Consider the following 16,945-nt stretch of genomic DNA (forward strand, 5'->3'; position numbering starts at 1 on the left):
AAGCTGGACCAATTTCCTAAGAAGTTGCCTGGTGCTGTGTGACCAAGGTGAATTCATCAAAGTAACCAGATGCCAAAGAAAACTGTAGTACTAAAGCCATCCACACAACTTGCCTGCATCAGAAGTAGATTGCTTCCTTGCACTGAAGTATCTTCCAAAGGACAATAATTTGAAAATTTAACATATAGGAAGGAAGGGAAGAGAAGGCTAAAAGTGCAGTGTATCATATTTCAATTCTAACCACATTCCCAAAAAAGCTCTTCGAGGAAATGGGTAATGAGAATTGCCAGTTTTCCTGAAGAAAGAGCTGAAAGAAACCTTTGTATTGGCAGCCTTGATACACATTTACATGACAGTAAATGTGTATCAAATCAGATCAAAAATACTATTTTTTTACTGCAGGGGTCACCAAGCTGACAGGGGCTGCCCAGAAAGGCTGTGGAGTCTCCATCCATGCTGGTACCCAAAAACTGCCCAGACACATTCCTGGGCAACCCACTCTAAGTGACTGTTTGAGCAGAAGGCTGTACCACGACCTGCACAGGTCCCTTCCAACCTCAACCAGCCTGTGATTTAGGATAAAGCTTGAGCCACTTGTATTTGGATTTATCAGGTAATGTATTTAGGCAAAAACACTAGACAAAAAATAACTCTGTTTTTCTAGATTCAGAAAGTTTTGTTTTCCTAGATAAATCCATCCACAAAGCCCTTTCCCCTGCTCCAACCAGGTTCTCCTCACCACTTAAGGAGAAGGAGACCACAAAAACTCACTTCAGAGGAAACCATGGTTTAGAATTTGTGTCTGACAAATACGTAAAATATTTCTGAGCTTTTTAAACATACATTCTATTTCTTTAAGCATTTGCTACATTAAATGATTACTGATAACATATTTAAGCAGAAATTAGTTCCTCAAGCTTTGCCACTGTTACACTTGAGTCACGTATTTAAATGTAGAGTGTCATTTTGGTCAGTTGAGACAAGAACAGCTCCAAGTATGAATTTCCACAACTCTACATGCTTAGATGGAAACTCTGTAAAATTGAGTGAATCATGCCAAAAATTTACCCCAAGCAGTGTACCATGAGACAAGAGTTACAGCACATATATTCTCTTCAACTAAAGAAATATTGTACCAGCAACCACAAAAGTAAAGCAATAACAGGGAAATAAAATTTAAAAACCAAAAAAAGACAAAGGATTAAGATTTTAGGGATTTAGCCTTGAAATTCTAGATCTGCTTTATAACCCTACACAACCCAGCCATTTCCACAGAACAGGTCCCAGCCTTTCACCACAGTGAGGCCTGGCTGAAGGGTAAGGAACAATTTGTCCCTGATGTAGAGAGCTATGCTGCAAGTGAATGGCAGATCAGCCATATCTTCTCCCAGATCAAGTCATGCTTCAGTCACACCTTGCTGCAAAAACCATCTGTTGAAACTAACGGTGATCAAAAGGACAGCATGATCCCAAATGAGCCCCTGGAGTACTGAACTTGCAAAAACATGAGAAACTTACAGAAGTTACAAGAGACCCATTCCATCTTCCACTTAAAAAACCAACACTGCTGAAATCACTCTCTTCTCACCTCAAGATAACCAATGAATGCACTTTTAAAGACATCAAATGTTACAGAAACTCACTGCTTAAGCCCTCTGGCCTTCTAATCTCATTCAAATTGCTGCAGGATTGCACTGCTGCAAGAAAAAACTCAACATTAAGTGGCCCAGCTGTCTGCTGGGAACTGAAACCAGTTTCTAAAACTAGCTCAGTAGCGTTCACTTCCTCCTAAGCACTCTGCAGATAATGCTTTTCAGTCCACCCTGCAAGTCAGAACTATTTTTAAAAAGGTCAGTTAATTCTTGCCCAAATCATAGATATTTGGGTCTCAACGTGCAGTTACTCTGCCTGCCTTCTAAAACCCAGGGCCAAGACAGTCATCTCGGCTTCACAACCAAGCCATGAGTCACTGATGAAAAGAGGAAAAAAAACTTCCATCAAGGGTGGAGAGAGCATTCAAAGGTAAATTACAACATACTCAGGCTTTCAGTGCAACAGCTCTGAACACTGAATGTATACATTTTCCTCCCCTTCCCAATCAGTGCTCCATTGAATGGCCAAAACTGGAAAGATTTAACCTGGAGAAGTTAGGAAAGCTTTTCATGCCACCCTTCAGGAGCAGCAGTTAATCCTGATATTCAGCTACAAAGTTAATACTGGTCACAGCTCTGAGCTGCATTCCATGACTTGGCAGATGAACCAGGAGTATCAGACACACCCTGCAGTTCCCAACACCACAGAAAACAGCAAACAGTAACATATGCAAGAGCATGGCAGAGTACAAACACAAACAAGAGAAACTCGGTTCTCTTTACAACATTTATTTTGTAGCAGCAGACCACTTTACTTACATGCTGTATTTCCTGCTGGCTGGCTCGGTAGTTTTTCTTGGTTAAATTGTCCACCAGGTAGCTGATTTGAGACAAGGCCAGCGAGAGCGAGTCAAGATTCATTGCTGGTTGGGGCGGAAGCAGGCGGCCGAGCCCGGCGCAAAATCACCATTATTCCCCTTTAGTCACCTCAGAGACAGGTCAATTTTTTTTCCCCCAGTGAGCCTTTATCTGTTTTTGTGTTACTTGCTTCAGCTCTTCTTTCTCAGTTGTCTTTGTCTGTTCTGAAACATGGCACCTGGAAAACAGTATTAAATTAGATTTAAGTTCTGTAGCAATGTCACATAACTATGTTCACAAGGAAAATTAAATAGTATTAAGTTTTCACAACACAAGCTCTGTTGTTTTTACACTACCTGACAACTTTTGTTTCTGCATTTTGCAGTCTGAAAGAGCCAGCAAAGAGCTCAATCAGAAGAATGATTTTCAGCACCATGAGAAAGAAGAAAATGAGATTAATAATGAACTAGATACACAGCAAAAATAAAAGGTCAGAATCATTCAAAACACCCATCTAATATAAACTAATATAAAAAACACACTTTTACCATCTCTGCTATATTTTGCCCCAGTACATCCAGGCAGTATTGCCTCAACCCTGGTACACCAAAACAAGCAGTCATGAATGAGCAACACACAAAGAACTGCAATAAACTAACCCTAACATTTGGCTTATACTTAAACAGCTTTCCAGTGAGCTACAACAGCAGAGCTTGCCAGCTTAATAAATTTCTATGACAACACAAAACTTGGCACTTGACATCTCATCTGTTAAATTACAGATTGCCAGTGTGACAAAACTGCATCCCAAAGCACGTCCTGCATATCCAACAGCGTGGGGAGCTTCAAACGAAGCCCCAGGCTGCTCTGAGAAGCTGCACTGTGCATTGTCAAAGTGGAATCAAGCTGGAGAGTCACGGCTTAAACGAAGCCCCAGGCTGCTCTGAGAAGCTGCACTGTGCATTGTCAAAGGTAAAGTCAAGCTGGAGAGTCACGGCTTGGAAGCTCTACCTGAGCAGAACACAAAGGTCACTGGGCTTCATGCCAAGAATCTGAAGATCCCCTTTTCAGAACAAAACCTATTCTTTGCGGTGCTGGCTCTCCATGGCAAGACCAGCAGCACATGATTTGTGCCTCGGTGGGTGATGTGCTGGCCTGGCACGCGGAACTGAGGGCAAACCGGCCCGGGGAGCGTTGCTGCAGCAGCACAGCTCGGCAGGCCCGGCCCCTGCTGCCAGCTCCCCACGGCAGCAGCACACAGGGAGCTCAACAGGCCGTGCTGGGGGCAGGGAGACTCTGCTTCCCATCTCCCTTTATACCAAGGTTTTCACTTGTGTACACTCAGAACCATACCTTATTTAACATCTGCCTACACTTCAAAACATTAGGAGCAACAAATCCTGCCAGAGGCAACGAAGATCATTTTGCTGTTTGAAAAAAATTATTATATTACACGAATATATGGGTAAATTATTTGTAAGAAAAGTCAAATCAACTGACGTGCAGACTTTCAGTATGCCAAAGAAAACCCTGACTACTCAATGAAGGTATGCAAGATCCTTCTTATGCAATAAAGCTTACATCTCACAAAGAACAAATTTTCAAGCAGTAATACTGAAAGTATTCTTCAATGACAAGGCAGTTGGTCTCTAAAAGAATTTCAGGGCACGTCTAAAACTGCAGTAAGAAGAATTACACAAACTTCCATTTCTTTTTAGTACATCTGACAAGCTAGAATTCATTACCTTTATATATAAAGGTTTGAAAGGCCACTGACTGTGGAACATGTAGAAGGGAGGACTGGCACAGAAGTTTAAAAAGATTTCTCAGTAGTACAGTACCTGATTTTTAAAATAACCTTTAAATTCCTCTTTTGGAATAACCTAGAAAATGTCACTGGGTTTGGCAAGTACATGCCTTCCAAGACAATCTTACTGGAAAGGTTTAACACACATGACCAATATAAAGCTTCTGAAAAGCATTTGTTAAAAATCAAGCACACACACCTCAGCACAGTACCTGCCCTTACTAAAACCAGCAGTCAGCAAGGGGAATTCAGTCCCAGAGCACCAGCTTACAGCAACCAGCCTGGAGAACTCACAGGCTGTTTGAACTGCCTACAGGACATAACACAAAACTTCAACTTGGCCAATTTTTAAGGCAATAACAAAATTTCAGAGTTTGCCTTTCAGGCCCCTAGGAAGAAAACACAAATTTCTCAGGGCATTTTTCATCACACCAATACAAACAGCACAGCAATCACACCTACTCCACCTAAAACTGAGGGGTTTTAGTACTGAAATTCTCCAGCTGGGCTCAAGCCTCCCTGCTGCCATACAACACACCGAGCATCCCACCCTCCTATTAGCATCTCTTGTCTTCCAAAAAAGCAGGGAACGCTCCGATTGCAGAGAAGCAAAACAAGCTTTGCCACTTCCAACTGCAAAATCTGGCAGTGCCACTGGACAATCCAAGCTGGAGGCAAAATGGGATCTTTTCTTTCAAGGAAGCCTCTCAAGGAAGAGCCTGAGCAAACACGGAGACTCAAGGAACACAATAGCTGAGGAAACAGCTTCCTACTTATGTTCTAAACATATGGTTTGCACTGTGTGTATCCCAGCACACAGCAAGCCTGACAGCTCCCCCGGACACAACATCAGCAGCACTTCAGAGGTTCAAATGATGCAACCTAACTCAGGAGAGCACAGAGTAACCAAGGGAGCCTTGCCTGCAAAGCAGAACTGCACAGGTACTCTTTGGTCATTCAGTGCAAGGCTAAAATTCAATTACTACAGCACTGATTAAGGAAGCTATGAATGCTATGTGAAGCAGACTTTATTTTTAGATCCATATATCCTTAGTGGGAATGAATCTCCCTACACTGGCCTCAACAATTCAGGAAGCTTTCAGTCCATGGGACAAACCTGCCAGGTTCAGACAAGTCAGTGAGTTTATTAAAAAAATTCAGATTACCTGGCAAAATTATCTACTTTCAGCCACAGATCCTATTATACAGTAATGGATTAATATACCCGGCACAGGACTCAGGAGCTCTTACAATATTACTATTTTATATTGTGCAACACAACCCATTTTAAAGAGATAAAAAATATTTACCAAATTCTACAGCATTACACACCCTGAACACTTCCTAAGGGAAACAACAGCCTGTCAACAAAAGACATTTGGCATCTATTTCAGTAGATTGTTTTTCAAGAGCAGAGTTGTGTTGGATTAAAACACAAATGCAATAAAATTTCAGGCAAGAATCCAAAGATCACAAAATTGAGTGGGCCAAAATGAAACCACCCATCAGGTGTGACCAAAGACACTCCCTACTAACAAGAAATCATGACAGTGTAACTAAGCCTTGATGCTGAAGTTGACAAACCTGAAGTCTTCCATAAATTCAGAAACAGCCCTACGAAGAAAGTAATTTTAAAATTACTTTAAGCTAACTTTGGATCTTTTTTTAGAATTTTGCAGAAGTAAATAACTACTGCTGCTGGATTTCAGGAGTTGTATGATTTCAGGGCACACGTGCTGCATGTGGAGGATAAAATTGATCAAGTGACACAAACAGCAATGTGTTTGCTGATTAAGTTCTAAAGTCCTGTCACAAAACATCACATAAAACATGCTAAAGGGACCAGGGCTAAACCTGCTCTCCAGAACAGTTCCTTACCCTCTTTTCAAACCCATGAACAAATACAAAAGGTGGAAGGGCAGCACAGCTCTCTGAAGGCTGACACTGGGAGCAATCCAAGGAAGAAAGGTGGTTTTGAATCATACTATACTTTATATTTCTGGATGTCTACCACTTTGAAATCTACTGAGAAAAAAACCCCACAGTGAAAGTCACATGAGCAGTAAAATGGGCTCCCGATTCATTTGAGCAGTTCAAATTCAGGTGTTTACAAACACAAAAGACACCTGAACAGGACATACACGGGAAAGCTGCACCCAATTCCAGTAAGCTGGAAGTCAAAAGATGATTAGACACAGTAACTTTAGTTTTCAGAGTGTGGCTGAACTAAGCACCTAAGCTGTTCCTATACACTCAGGCCAGTGAAGTTGCAGTTTGGAATCTACCTCAAACACATGAGATATGCATCAAACATGACATGGCATTTTCACATCTCAACCTGGACTGGTAAAAAAACCCCAAAAAAACAACAAGAAACTTTGGAATCTACCTCAAACACATGAGATATGCATCAAACATGACATGGCTGCTTCAGGCATTTTCACATCTCAACATGGACTGGTAAAAAAACCCAAAAAAAACAACAAGAAACCCTCACTTCCCAGTTCTCCTTCAGACAAGAACTGTAGAACAAAGTTTCTGCTGGAGGGAAAAAAATGAGGGACTTGTTATCAAATGCTTTATGGTTTTTTACCATCCAAAATGCATTTCAGAACAGCTAAATGCTATTTCAAAAGTCAAATAAAACTGAAATATTCATACATTTGGAATATTTAAGAACAAAAGAGAAATCTAGCTAAAACAGTGAAGGCCTCAACCATGATTCTCAGTGATAACAATTCCCAACATCATTTAATTATGTTCCCAGAGTTTCTCTTCCACTTACTCAGCTGAACACCAAGAGTGGCCATTTCAGCATAACTCAAAAATCTAGGAACACTACACAGGATAATCAGGATAAGGTATTTCTCCAAAAAAGAGACACAGGTAGGCAGCAAAATGGCTGTGAGTTTGGTTTGGAGACACCCAGGCCAACAGCATCAACAGTTAAGAGTGAACTTATAAGCAAAGGGGCTGAAAGAATCAAAATAACAATGGTGGAAAGGACAGACCAGTCTGTCTTTGTTTCCTGTTTATTGTAAGAGAGTCACCCCACCTGGGCTCAGCCTGCCCATAACTTTAGCCAATACCAAAGGAGTTACCTTAGGAACAGGAATCAGTCACACTAAGAATGACCTGTCAGAGTCACGCCTGGTTTGTTACCTGCTTTAAAAAAGTTCCTGAGAGCAGTTGCCATGCTTCCTTGCAACAAGTGGGATTCAGAAACAATCTGAGCACATGATATACCCACAGACTAGTGTTGTATTTTCAGTATTATCTCACTTCTGTCATAAATACAGTCCAAATTGGTTGTGGTTTGTTGAAATTAAATTATGAGTACTCACTGGCCTTCCTGTATAAGGAGTAAATGGTACTAATCTAAGTTAAGAAACTATTGTAAGGAAGCTCTTGTACTGATACAGCATCTGTGGAGACACCCAACTGTTGCTATTTCTAGTTTAGAATTATACAAGTCCATTTTACTGGGCAGCGTTTCCTTAAGTGGAGGACAGCACTGAGAAGGATTTCTCCCCTGTGGTCTGCAAGAAGGTTATGTCACCGGATTATTTACTCCGGCTCACTTTTTCCGTATTTTCTGCGGGCAAGTCACAACACCACCGCTGTCGCACGGAGGCCGCCGAGCCCGGCCGGGGCAGGCCCGGCCCGGACTCCTCAAACTCCACCTGTCACGGCGGGCGTTACACAAGCGCAGGGGAGCGCCGAGCCCGGCTCCGGCGGTTTCGCCGCCACCGCGCGCCGCCGCCGGAGCCGCCTGTCCCCGCCACCCGACGGGGAGCACCCGCGGCTGCCGCCCCGACCCCGCCGCGTTCCCTCGGTCGCTGAGGGACCGCAGGAGCGAGGAGTGCGTGGGGAGGGTCCCGCCGCTGCCCCGGGAGGGCGGCCCGGCCGGGCGGGCGCCTCAGCCGGCCCCGCTGCCCCCAGCGCAACCCGGCCCGGTCCCGCCGCCTCCGGCCCCGTCCCCACCGCGACCCCCCCTCGCCGCGAAGCTCGCAGCACCCCCAGCGCCAGGCAGAGCACCCCCGCGGGGCCGGGCGGGCGCCGCTCCCACCTCGGCGGTGTCGTGAGGGCCGGGCCGGGGCCGCTCGCGCGCTTCTCTCGCGCCGCCGCCGTTCCGATACAAAATGGCGGATGGGGTCGCGCGCTCGCGCCGCGGCCTTTCCCCTCCCCCGTCCTCTCGCGGGGGGGGGGACGCGGGGGGAGCGGAGGGGCGGAATGCGCGCGGAGCTGCCCCGCCCCCGCGGAGGGGCCTCCGCCCAATCAGAGCGCGGGGCCGCCCGGGAGCTGGCCAATCAGCGCCGCGCGACCTCGGGGGAGGGCACCCCGCCGCCCTCCGCGCGGAGCCTGAGCCGCGCGCCATTGGCCGGGAGCGGCCGAAATCCTTCCTACTCGCTCAGCCAATCAGAGCTCCGAAGCCCTCTCGGCCTGCGCGTGCGCGCCGGCGGCCAACCCGCGCTGCCGAGGCCGGCCAATGAGCGAGGGGCGTCGCGCGGGGGCGGGGCGGGAAGGGGAAGTGGCGGGCGGTGCCAAAGGGCGCGCGGAGTCATGGCGGGGGGGGGAGTTCCCCCTCTACGAGTGGTGCGGCCCGCCCCGTTCCCCCTCGCCTCGCTGTTTCCTCCCCCCCCGATGGTGGTACAACCCCAGGAACTTGTCCCCCCCGCGCAGCGCCGTAGTACAGCCCATGAACTGGCGTCCCCCGCGCTGCCGTGGTACGGCCCAGGCGGCCCCCCCCCTTCAATGGCGGCTGTGGCTCCCTCAGAGCGCCCGGGCCCGGCCCGCTCCAGCCCTCTCCTTTCCACGGAAATCCTCTCGCCATTTGCACCTTCCCGGGTGGCCGGCCTCAGTCCCCAAGAGGAAACTCCCTGCAGTTCCATCCCGCCCGTCTCAGCCACACCACAGCCGCCTGCTGACCCCGGGCAGTGACACGGGTGCCACACAGGGCCGGGACCCACAGAGCCTCCCCTGGCATCCCCGGCCCTGCGTGAGGAGTACCCCGGAGAATGAGGGCCTGAGGAAGGCAGTGGGACTTCCCAGCTCCACACTGTTAAACTTTTAAAATTTCAAAAAGAAGTGACTGTCGTTTTTCACACCATCCATCCCAAAGCTCGGAGAGCTGGGATGGCATTTCGGGACACGGCTTCATCCCTGCCTCCCACCCACAGAAACCCCCTCGTGCTGGCCCGACACACGCACCATCACAACGCCACTTTTATTGAGTTGAGTTCCCTCCGCTTTCTGCATGTACAAAATACATATTAAAAGGCCAGTGTTTGTAAACAGGGGAGCAGTAAGGCAAACAGGAGCGGCCGCAGCACCCCCAGACCTGCCCAGCCCTCGGCCACGGGGGCTCTGTGGGGCACCAAGGCAGCCCAGGTGCTTCCCAGGTGACATGGGACACTGTGTCCTCGTGCACTTCGGCCAAGGGACCTCCTCATGCCTGGCACACCTTCAGGAAAGCCAGAGCCACAAGACCCACCAGGTACCACGTTCCTGCAGGGGGGGCACTGGGAGGCATTCTGGCTTTGGCACCTGCTGAGCATCCCTGCTGGGCTCCAGGGGAGGTGGCTCTGTGCTCCCCACATCCAGGACAACTGGCCATCTTCTTTAAGCCCCAGCTCCCACTCACAGGCAGGGGCTCGGGACACTGCCAGAGCCATCAAGTGGGGGTTTGGTGGAGCCTGGTTTTGTCAAAAGATGAGGGCACAGATGCTGGAGATCCCTTGGGAGAGGCAGGAGGGATCTGTGCCTTCACAGCACCTCTCAAACATTCCTGCTGTGCTTAGGGCTTTTCTTCCTCCTTCTCCATCTGGGTCTCCCTGTCCCAGGCAGCAGTGGGGAGGTCCCCATTTACACGCAGTGTTAGGAAGGAAAGACCAAACGTTTCCACATGGGAAAGCACCCACGTGCTGCCACCCCTCCTGCAGCCACTGGCTGCCAAAGGAGAGCCACGTTGAGAAGTGTAGGAGCACAAGCCATGGTTCTCCTTCACCACAACAGCCTCTGCTGATTCCAAAAGATGCAGGAGGTGCAGGGCCAGGTTCTGCACAAATCTGGGCTGAACCCTCGTCACAGATGCATCAACAGCTATACCTGAATTCCTCCCTCCCCAAGGGTTTTAGAAGCCAAACAACATAAAAAGAAACTCAAAGACAGAACAAGAGAACGTTGCTGTTGAGGTTTAACACCCCCAACCAAATCTGCAGCTGGGGGAACTGCTCAACCCAGAAAAAGCAGGAATGAAACTATCATCCAGACAGGCAACAGAGGGACAGCCCAGAGCAACATCAGCCATAGGAGTGCAAATGACCAAGAGAACAATAAAAACAAATGAATACGGACTGCTTTATCCCAAAAGCACCCCTTAAAACCTGGCCCAGTCCCATTTCCTGGACACCTGGAAGAACGGGATTGTAAATCTGCAGAAGAGCTTTGCTCTATTGTAGTGTCTTCAGTAGGCTGATGCAGTCATAGCAGCTTCTCTACTGAGTGAGCAACCCCTGGCAAGGAAAACATTGCACTGGCATGTCCCTACCCCAGGGTCATTCTGATCCTCAAAAGAAAAAACCCAAACAGGCTGAAGACAACCCTTTGTAACACAAACTGCAGCCCAGGCAGAGGGAGATGTGACAGATGGGGCAGGAAACTGGCAGGAAACCAGAGTTCAAACCAAACATTGACACAGAACAGGACTGTGGGGTGTCTCCCTGTCTGTTAAACATGATTACTGTTTCCCTTTATGCAGAACACTGCTTCTCTCTCCAAAGCTGGGAGAAGGAGTTTTACCTGGGGAGAGGAGCTCCACCAGCACAAGGGTACACAGGTGAGAGCAGCATGGCTTTGCAAACCCCCACCCTGACCCCTTAGTGATGTCTAAGGGAGTGATGTCTGCTCCCAGGGGCAGAAAGAGCTTGCCCTGGATGACAGGTCCCCTTGTAGTGTTGCTCTGGCTTCACCAGGGAGCCAGGGCTGAGAGAAGCCTGACTGCCTGCAGCCTTAAGACAATGAGATACAAACCATTGCAGGGCTTGTTCAGCCAAGCCCCAAGTCACAACAGTTCTCCTGGATCTTCCCAACACACCAACATGTTTTCTTCCCACTTCCCTTTGGTCCCAGGGGAAATCTCCATCCCCTCAGCAGCAGCAGTGCAGTCCAGCCTGGAGGAGTCAGGCTGTAAGATCCACGAAGATGGCATTGGCAGTGGTCTGTCCAAAGATGAAGGCTCCAAGGGTGACCATGAACACCCCATAGCTGACCTGGGCCCACCAGCTGTGGATACAGGAGGACAGGGCATATTTAGAGGGGTCCTTGACCCCAATATCCCCAGGGGGATGGGGGAGAGGGGAGGCACATTTCAGTTACCTGATTGCCCTGGTTTCTTGGATCTCAGAGAGCTTGGCTTGAATCAGGCAGAGCCCTGAAAGCCAGGGGAGGCAAATTAGAACCAGATGAGGACTGTCCACTGGGGACTGAACAGACACTCTGTAAAACAGGGACTGCACTCCCTGTTACAGAGCTCCAAATCCAGCCAAAATAGTTGGGCTGCTGACTGGCCTCACACCACATTTTTGTCCTCTAAAAATCTCCTGGTTTCTGTGTTTCCATCCTGCCCCTCCCTCTTTGAGACACAAGGCCACAAGACCTCTGTCAGCCCCTGAGCATCCCAGGATGCCCTACCTGGGAAGACAAAGATGAAGCAGGCAGCCAAGCCCCCAATGACAGAGATGACTTTGCCAATGTCAGGGATGAAAAGAGCCAGAAGGAGTGTCAGGAGGAACCAGCTGATGGTCTGAAGCAGGCGTCTCCTCCGCTCCCGAACCACGTCCTCCTCCACTGTCACCCCGGTATAGCGGAGCCAGAGACCCTCCAAGACAGCCCTGTGGGCACAGAGCCAGGACAGAGGGGTGTCCTCGTGCTGCTCCTCCTTCCCACACCAGCCCCATCTCTCCCAGCGCTCACCGGCCACAGAAGTGCAGGATGGGGTAGGATGTCAGCACACAGAGGATGATGAAAGCCCGGGCGAGGGCAACAGGGATGTCATTGGAGGGGTAGGACATCAAGACATCCTGCTCCACGCCAGCTCCAAAGGTCAGGAAGCCACAGATGCCTGCCAGGAAGGGAGCAGTCAGCAGGGGACAGGGACAAGTCTCCTGAACATCTGTTTAAGGATCACACTTGGATGGATATAGCACAGAGCACACTGCAGAGGTGTTTGATGGACTCCCCTCCCTTTTCCCTCTGATCCTTGCTGACCAGAGGGTCCCTGCCCTCCTGAAGCTCACAGCCACTCCACGGACTGTGCCACACTCACACGGTGTCCCCTCACTTACCAGTGCCTGTGTAGACGAAGAGAGCAATCACCATGGCTGCTGTCACCACTGCCCCCCAGGTCTTCACCTCTGGCTGCTTCATGCTGTTAAAGACTGGCACGCTGCTCACGTGGCACTGCCAGGACACAGAGACAGTGGGGATACGTGATGGGCAGAACCATGGGGCATCCTACTCATGACATTCTGTGTTTGTTGTGATATGATCTCCCAGATTTGTCACTAGAGGAGGAAAGAGGAGTGGGGGACAGGATGCCCTGTATGTCCTAGCTGGGGTAAAATGGATCCATCTCCATCCAGAGTGGTGAGATATTAAAAAGGCTTCAGCCTCCTTGCAAAGCTGTGCAGTGAGCACATGGGCAGGGTTTTAGCCAATCAACCAGCCCATCACACAAGGCAGGTTTCAGTATGCCACCCAGGCAACCACAGGATGGAAGGGGAGTGCCAAGCTCGTGGCCTTACCTGGAACCCAAAGCAGATGGTGGGCATGGCATTGAAGACAGCTGTCCAGGTGGAGGGGCTGGCAGGAGAGAAACACCCACCAGTCAGACCAGAATCCCCTGTGACCCCCATCCAGTGCACCAGGAGAGGATGAGCTGGGAGTGCCCAGTGTCTTTGCCTTGCTGCACTCCCCACCCAGCATGATGCCATTGCATGGAATGAGGTTTTCTTGGGACCTGGTACTCCCTGAAAACCAGGGCCTTTAACTGAGACAAAAATAGCCAAACCCAAGCACACAAAAGTAAATGTATCCATAAAAAATAAGTGCAAAAAACTGGTTTAACCTTTGCTCTGCCATAAAATGCCTGCACTGGTTCCAAAAATATACACTGTGAGGAAGGGAATAAGCCACAGTGGTTGTGCTGGTTAAGGAAATAACCAAAATCATCCAAATATAGACACAGCCTTTGTTGCTGGGTGAGCACAAGCACTGCACAGGGAATCAGGGCCTGGATATGTCAGAGATAAAAACCAAGCAGTGCTATCAAAACCTGTGGTGGAGCCATGGGGACCTTTAAGAGGTCCTTTTCCTCCTCTTCCCACCTACTCCTCTGAAACACGCAAAGGTGCAGCCACTTGGGAGCTTCTGGCAGCAACATGCAGAGTCCCCAGGACCAGGGATGGGACTGATGAAAGATTCATCCCTGGCCTTTGCAGTGCTTGCTCCCACAGCCCTGCCTGGCTCTGCAGTGCTCTGATGGCACTGACAGCATCGTGTCTCTTGCTCTCACCTGGTGGGGATCTCCACAGGCACCAGCTCCTTGTCAGGCCAGATGTACTTGATGATGATGACTGCTGTGACATACCATGTGCCAATCACACTGAGGGAGCTGTGAAAGGGGATAGGAGGCTGTGAGTGTTCTGCCTCCCCACTTCGTGGAGGGTCTCCTCCCAGCCTCTCCATCCCCATCTTCTGTCCTGCACAGCCCAGGCTACCCCCTCCTGCCTATCAGACCCATTTTTGCTTTCCCTTCCCAGAGAATATACCAGGAAACGTCACCCACTGTCCCCCAAGCAGATGCCAACACAATTCTGTTGCATTTGAGGGTTATCCGATCCTTCTGTGAGTGGCAAACCTGCCAGACTTGGGTTCTGGGCTGGAGAAAGAGGCGAGTGTTGAAGCAGTGACACTCCTTGGTGCCCCCGCTGGTCCAGCTCCAGCAGCCAGGTCACACCAAGGTTCTTGGTGGAGCAGGGCTGGCCTGCAGACCACCCAGCCTAGGGACACTTACTGCTGGATTGCCAACTCCAAAGATAGGAAACAATGTAGTTGAAAGCAGCATTCCCTGCTTCCTCCAGCATGCAGAAGGGAGGGACACAAGCCCTGAAGTACCACACTGTGGCTGCATGGTGCTCAGCCACTCCTCTGCTTCCCAGATGGGGAAACTGAGGCATGGGAAGGCAGAGGATGAGTGGGCAGATATGGCACTAGAACCACTGCATTTCCAGTCCCTGTCCTCTGCAACCGTGCTTAGGTGGGTGCTGGCTGGCCCACCCCAGCTCCCAGCCCCAGAGAGCTCTAGCCACTCACCTGGCATATTTTTGGAAGCCAATCTCTTTGGGGATGGAGAGGGGCAGGATGAGCAGGAAGGCCGTGATGCTGATGGTGAACTTGCGGTCTGTGTACCAGCGGCTGCCCCCGACTTCCTCAGGCTCCTTCACCAGAGCAGCAATGACTGTGGGGACATCCAAGATGGTCAGGTTGGCCCTTCCAGCTGAAGGGACAACAACTGGTTATGATTTGCTCCACGGGAGGCACTTACTCTTGTCCTGCTGGTCTCCAATGATGATGAGGAAGGCGATGCAGGTGCCAAAGGTGTAGACAGCGATGGCCACCTCGCAGAGCACCCCGGGCACCTTCCCACAGACAGCCCACACAACCTCCTGGTAGGTGCGCTCGTTGCTGGCCTGCGAGCAGTATGCCAGGATGACCAAGCCTCCGATGATGAAGATCAGCATGCACTGGGATGGGAGAGACAGGGAGGGAACACTGAGCCACCCCAGGCGCCCACCCCTGAATACACTGAGAGTCTCTGGTGCACCTCACCCAAAAGAGCTTCTTCCTAGGAGTCTGGTCTTCCCCAAGCCCTTTCTGGGGCACCACATGTCCCTCCCATGCACCCTCCCAGGTGGGACGGGGGACTGTCCCTTCCCCACTCTCACCATCTGCAGGGTGATGCCTGCAGCCACACCGCCAGCCATGCTGAAGGCAGCAGGGAAGTTGAGCAGCCCAGCCCCGAGAGCAGCATTGACCACGATGAAGACAGCTCCCAGAGCCGACGTGGCCCCCAGACTGTTTCCTTGGCTCTCTGAATTTTTGGGCACCGTCTCCACACTAGGGCTCTGCAGGAGCCTGGCCCGTTCACCAGCATCGTCACTCCATTCCCAGTCCTTGTAGTCACTGTTGATGCTCCCAGTGCCCTGAGCCATTGTCCTTCGCGGGTGGCACACGCCACTGCCCACGTCCCACTAGTGCTCCTGCACCAGGCTCAGCCCGGCACCTCGAGGAGGGTCCTCAGCCAGTGCTGGCTCCATCAGGCAGGAAGGGCAGCAAACAAACGGGCTGGAATGCAGCAACACGGTGGTCAGGCACTTCCCTGCTCCTACAAGGGGATGAAGAATAATGTTAAGCGTTATTTAAATTATAATAACAAGGGACAATCTGGGCATCAGGTGGGGACACAGGCGAACTGAATTGCCTGGGCCTTAGCTTGGGGTGTCACAGCACACACACACCAGCAGAGATATAGCAGAACTGATACATAGCAGAACTCACCTCTTGTACCTCAAATCGAGGGAGAGGACACAACTGCTGTTGGATGGGGGACTGAGCCCTGGCTGTGGGGCTGAGGAGCTGCAGCTTTACAGCAAGGCTCGTCTTTCTGTGGGCACGAGACCCAATGTCCTGGCTCACTTCCTGATTTCCAGCCCTAATTTCTGCAAGCTCTGCAAGAGCGGCTGTGCACGTGCTCCTGAGTAAAGGGCAAGGCTGGGCTCAACAGGAATGACCTGTGTGCAGCAGAAATACTGTGTCAACAGGAAAGGCAGGACTGGCCCCTTCCAGGACACCCCCAGGGTGACAATCAGGAGATTGATGATGTCTCAGAAGCTTTTGGATTTGAAGATCTGGTGTTTCCAACATCACAGCCATTGGGGGTTAGAAAGTCCAAATCCCAGTGTCTCCAAGGTGGAGGAGATCGACCCTCACAACCTGGCAGGATTTTGCAGGAATCTACATGACCATCAGAAATCTCTTTTCAAGGAAATCTGATTTTTATTCCTAGAGGACATCTACAGAGACTCTACCTGCCCAGCTCACTCCTTGCTGCTGGGCTATTTAAACTCTGTGCTTGTGCTATGAATCCTCTGTGAAGATTCTGGGGAAGGGGAGTAAGGGCCACCCTGTGCCAAGCGGGCAGGACCGTGCAGGGTCAGGCCGGCGGGTCCGCGTGGGCTGAAGCTCCCACCCGGCCGAGAATGCTGCAAGGGGTCGATGCTTCTCCAATGGCCTGGGGGAGGATGCTGAAGGGTGTCCTTTCCCTCCAGACAAAGCCGCCATACTCTGGCAACCAGAAACCCCGAGAGCAGGCGCTCCGCCGAGGGTGACTCGACAGACCCGCGGCGCCCCCCGCCCGGAGCAGCAAGGCCGGAGCCGGTGCCGGTCAGCAGCGGGAGCAGACTCCTGCCCTAGCCGGTCGCTGGGCTCCCCACGAGTGTCCCCCGGCCCGTCCGTACCCCGGCCCCACTCACCAGGCGGGGAGCGCGCTCCGCTCCGCTCCCTTCGGCCCCGGCCCGGGCTGAGCTCGCCGGCAGCGGCGGCGCGGCGGCGGCTCCGCCCTGCCCGC

At 50.7% G+C, this 16,945-nt stretch overlaps 2 protein-coding genes across 9 annotated transcripts in view; both read right to left on the reverse strand.

Moving 5' to 3' along the window:
• Positions 1 to 8,475, reverse strand: part of CNOT1 (CCR4-NOT transcription complex subunit 1) — a 55,279-nt gene extending 46,804 nt beyond the window's left edge. For all 7 annotated transcript variants that reach the window (XM_039721341.1, XM_039721337.1, XM_039721336.1 and 4 more), the window contains exons 1-2: positions 8,327 to 8,475; positions 2,412 to 2,688 (exon numbers count right to left, since the gene is read on the reverse strand). In XM_039721341.1, the coding sequence (XP_039577275.1) occupies positions 2,412 to 2,513 (102 nt within the window). In that variant the 5' untranslated portion in view covers positions 2,514 to 2,688; positions 8,327 to 8,475. The remainder of the gene's footprint in view (positions 1 to 2,411; positions 2,689 to 8,326) is intronic.
• A 990-nt stretch (positions 8,476 to 9,465) lies between these two features.
• SLC38A7 (solute carrier family 38 member 7) lies at positions 9,466 to 16,930 on the reverse strand. 2 transcript variants are annotated; one of them, XM_039721343.1, is made up of 12 exons: positions 16,851 to 16,926; positions 15,877 to 16,109; positions 15,264 to 15,703; positions 14,864 to 15,062; positions 14,632 to 14,776; positions 13,832 to 13,930; positions 13,062 to 13,119; positions 12,603 to 12,717; positions 12,232 to 12,379; positions 11,950 to 12,149; positions 11,635 to 11,689; positions 9,466 to 11,541 (listed from the first exon to the last, which is right to left on the reverse strand). In XM_039721343.1, the coding sequence occupies exons 3-12, from the start codon at positions 15,528 to 15,530 to the stop codon at positions 11,439 to 11,441; spliced, it is 1,389 nt and encodes a 462-aa protein (XP_039577277.1). In that variant the 5' UTR covers positions 15,531 to 15,703; positions 15,877 to 16,109; positions 16,851 to 16,926; the 3' UTR covers positions 9,466 to 11,438. The 2 variants fall into 2 exon arrangements, with proteins under 2 accessions (XP_039577277.1, XP_039577276.1); XM_039721342.1 differs by lacking the exon at positions 15,877 to 16,109 and having other exon boundaries at positions 16,851 to 16,930.
• Positions 16,931 to 16,945: the final 15 nt, after the last annotated feature.

Source organism: Passer montanus, unplaced genomic scaffold (assembly GCF_014805655.1).
Source record: "Passer montanus isolate IOZ18808 unplaced genomic scaffold, ASM1480565v1 scaffold45, whole genome shotgun sequence".
NCBI lineage: Eukaryota > Metazoa > Chordata > Aves > Passeriformes > Passeridae > Passer > Passer montanus.

Excerpts from the sequence above, each read along its gene's own strand:
- SLC38A7 (XM_039721342.1), bottom strand. The coding sequence starts at position 15,530 with ATGGCTCAGGGCACTGGGAGCATCAACAGTGACTACAAGGACTGGGAA. Across the intron at positions 13,120-13,831 it reads CCTGTGGAGATCCCCACCAG|CCCCTCCACCTGGACAGCTG; the intron begins GTGAGAGCAAGA and ends CTCTCCTGCCAG. Across the intron at positions 11,690-11,949 it reads CTTCATCTTTGTCTTCCCAG|GGCTCTGCCTGATTCAAGCC; the intron begins GTAGGGCATCCT and ends CCTGGCTTTCAG.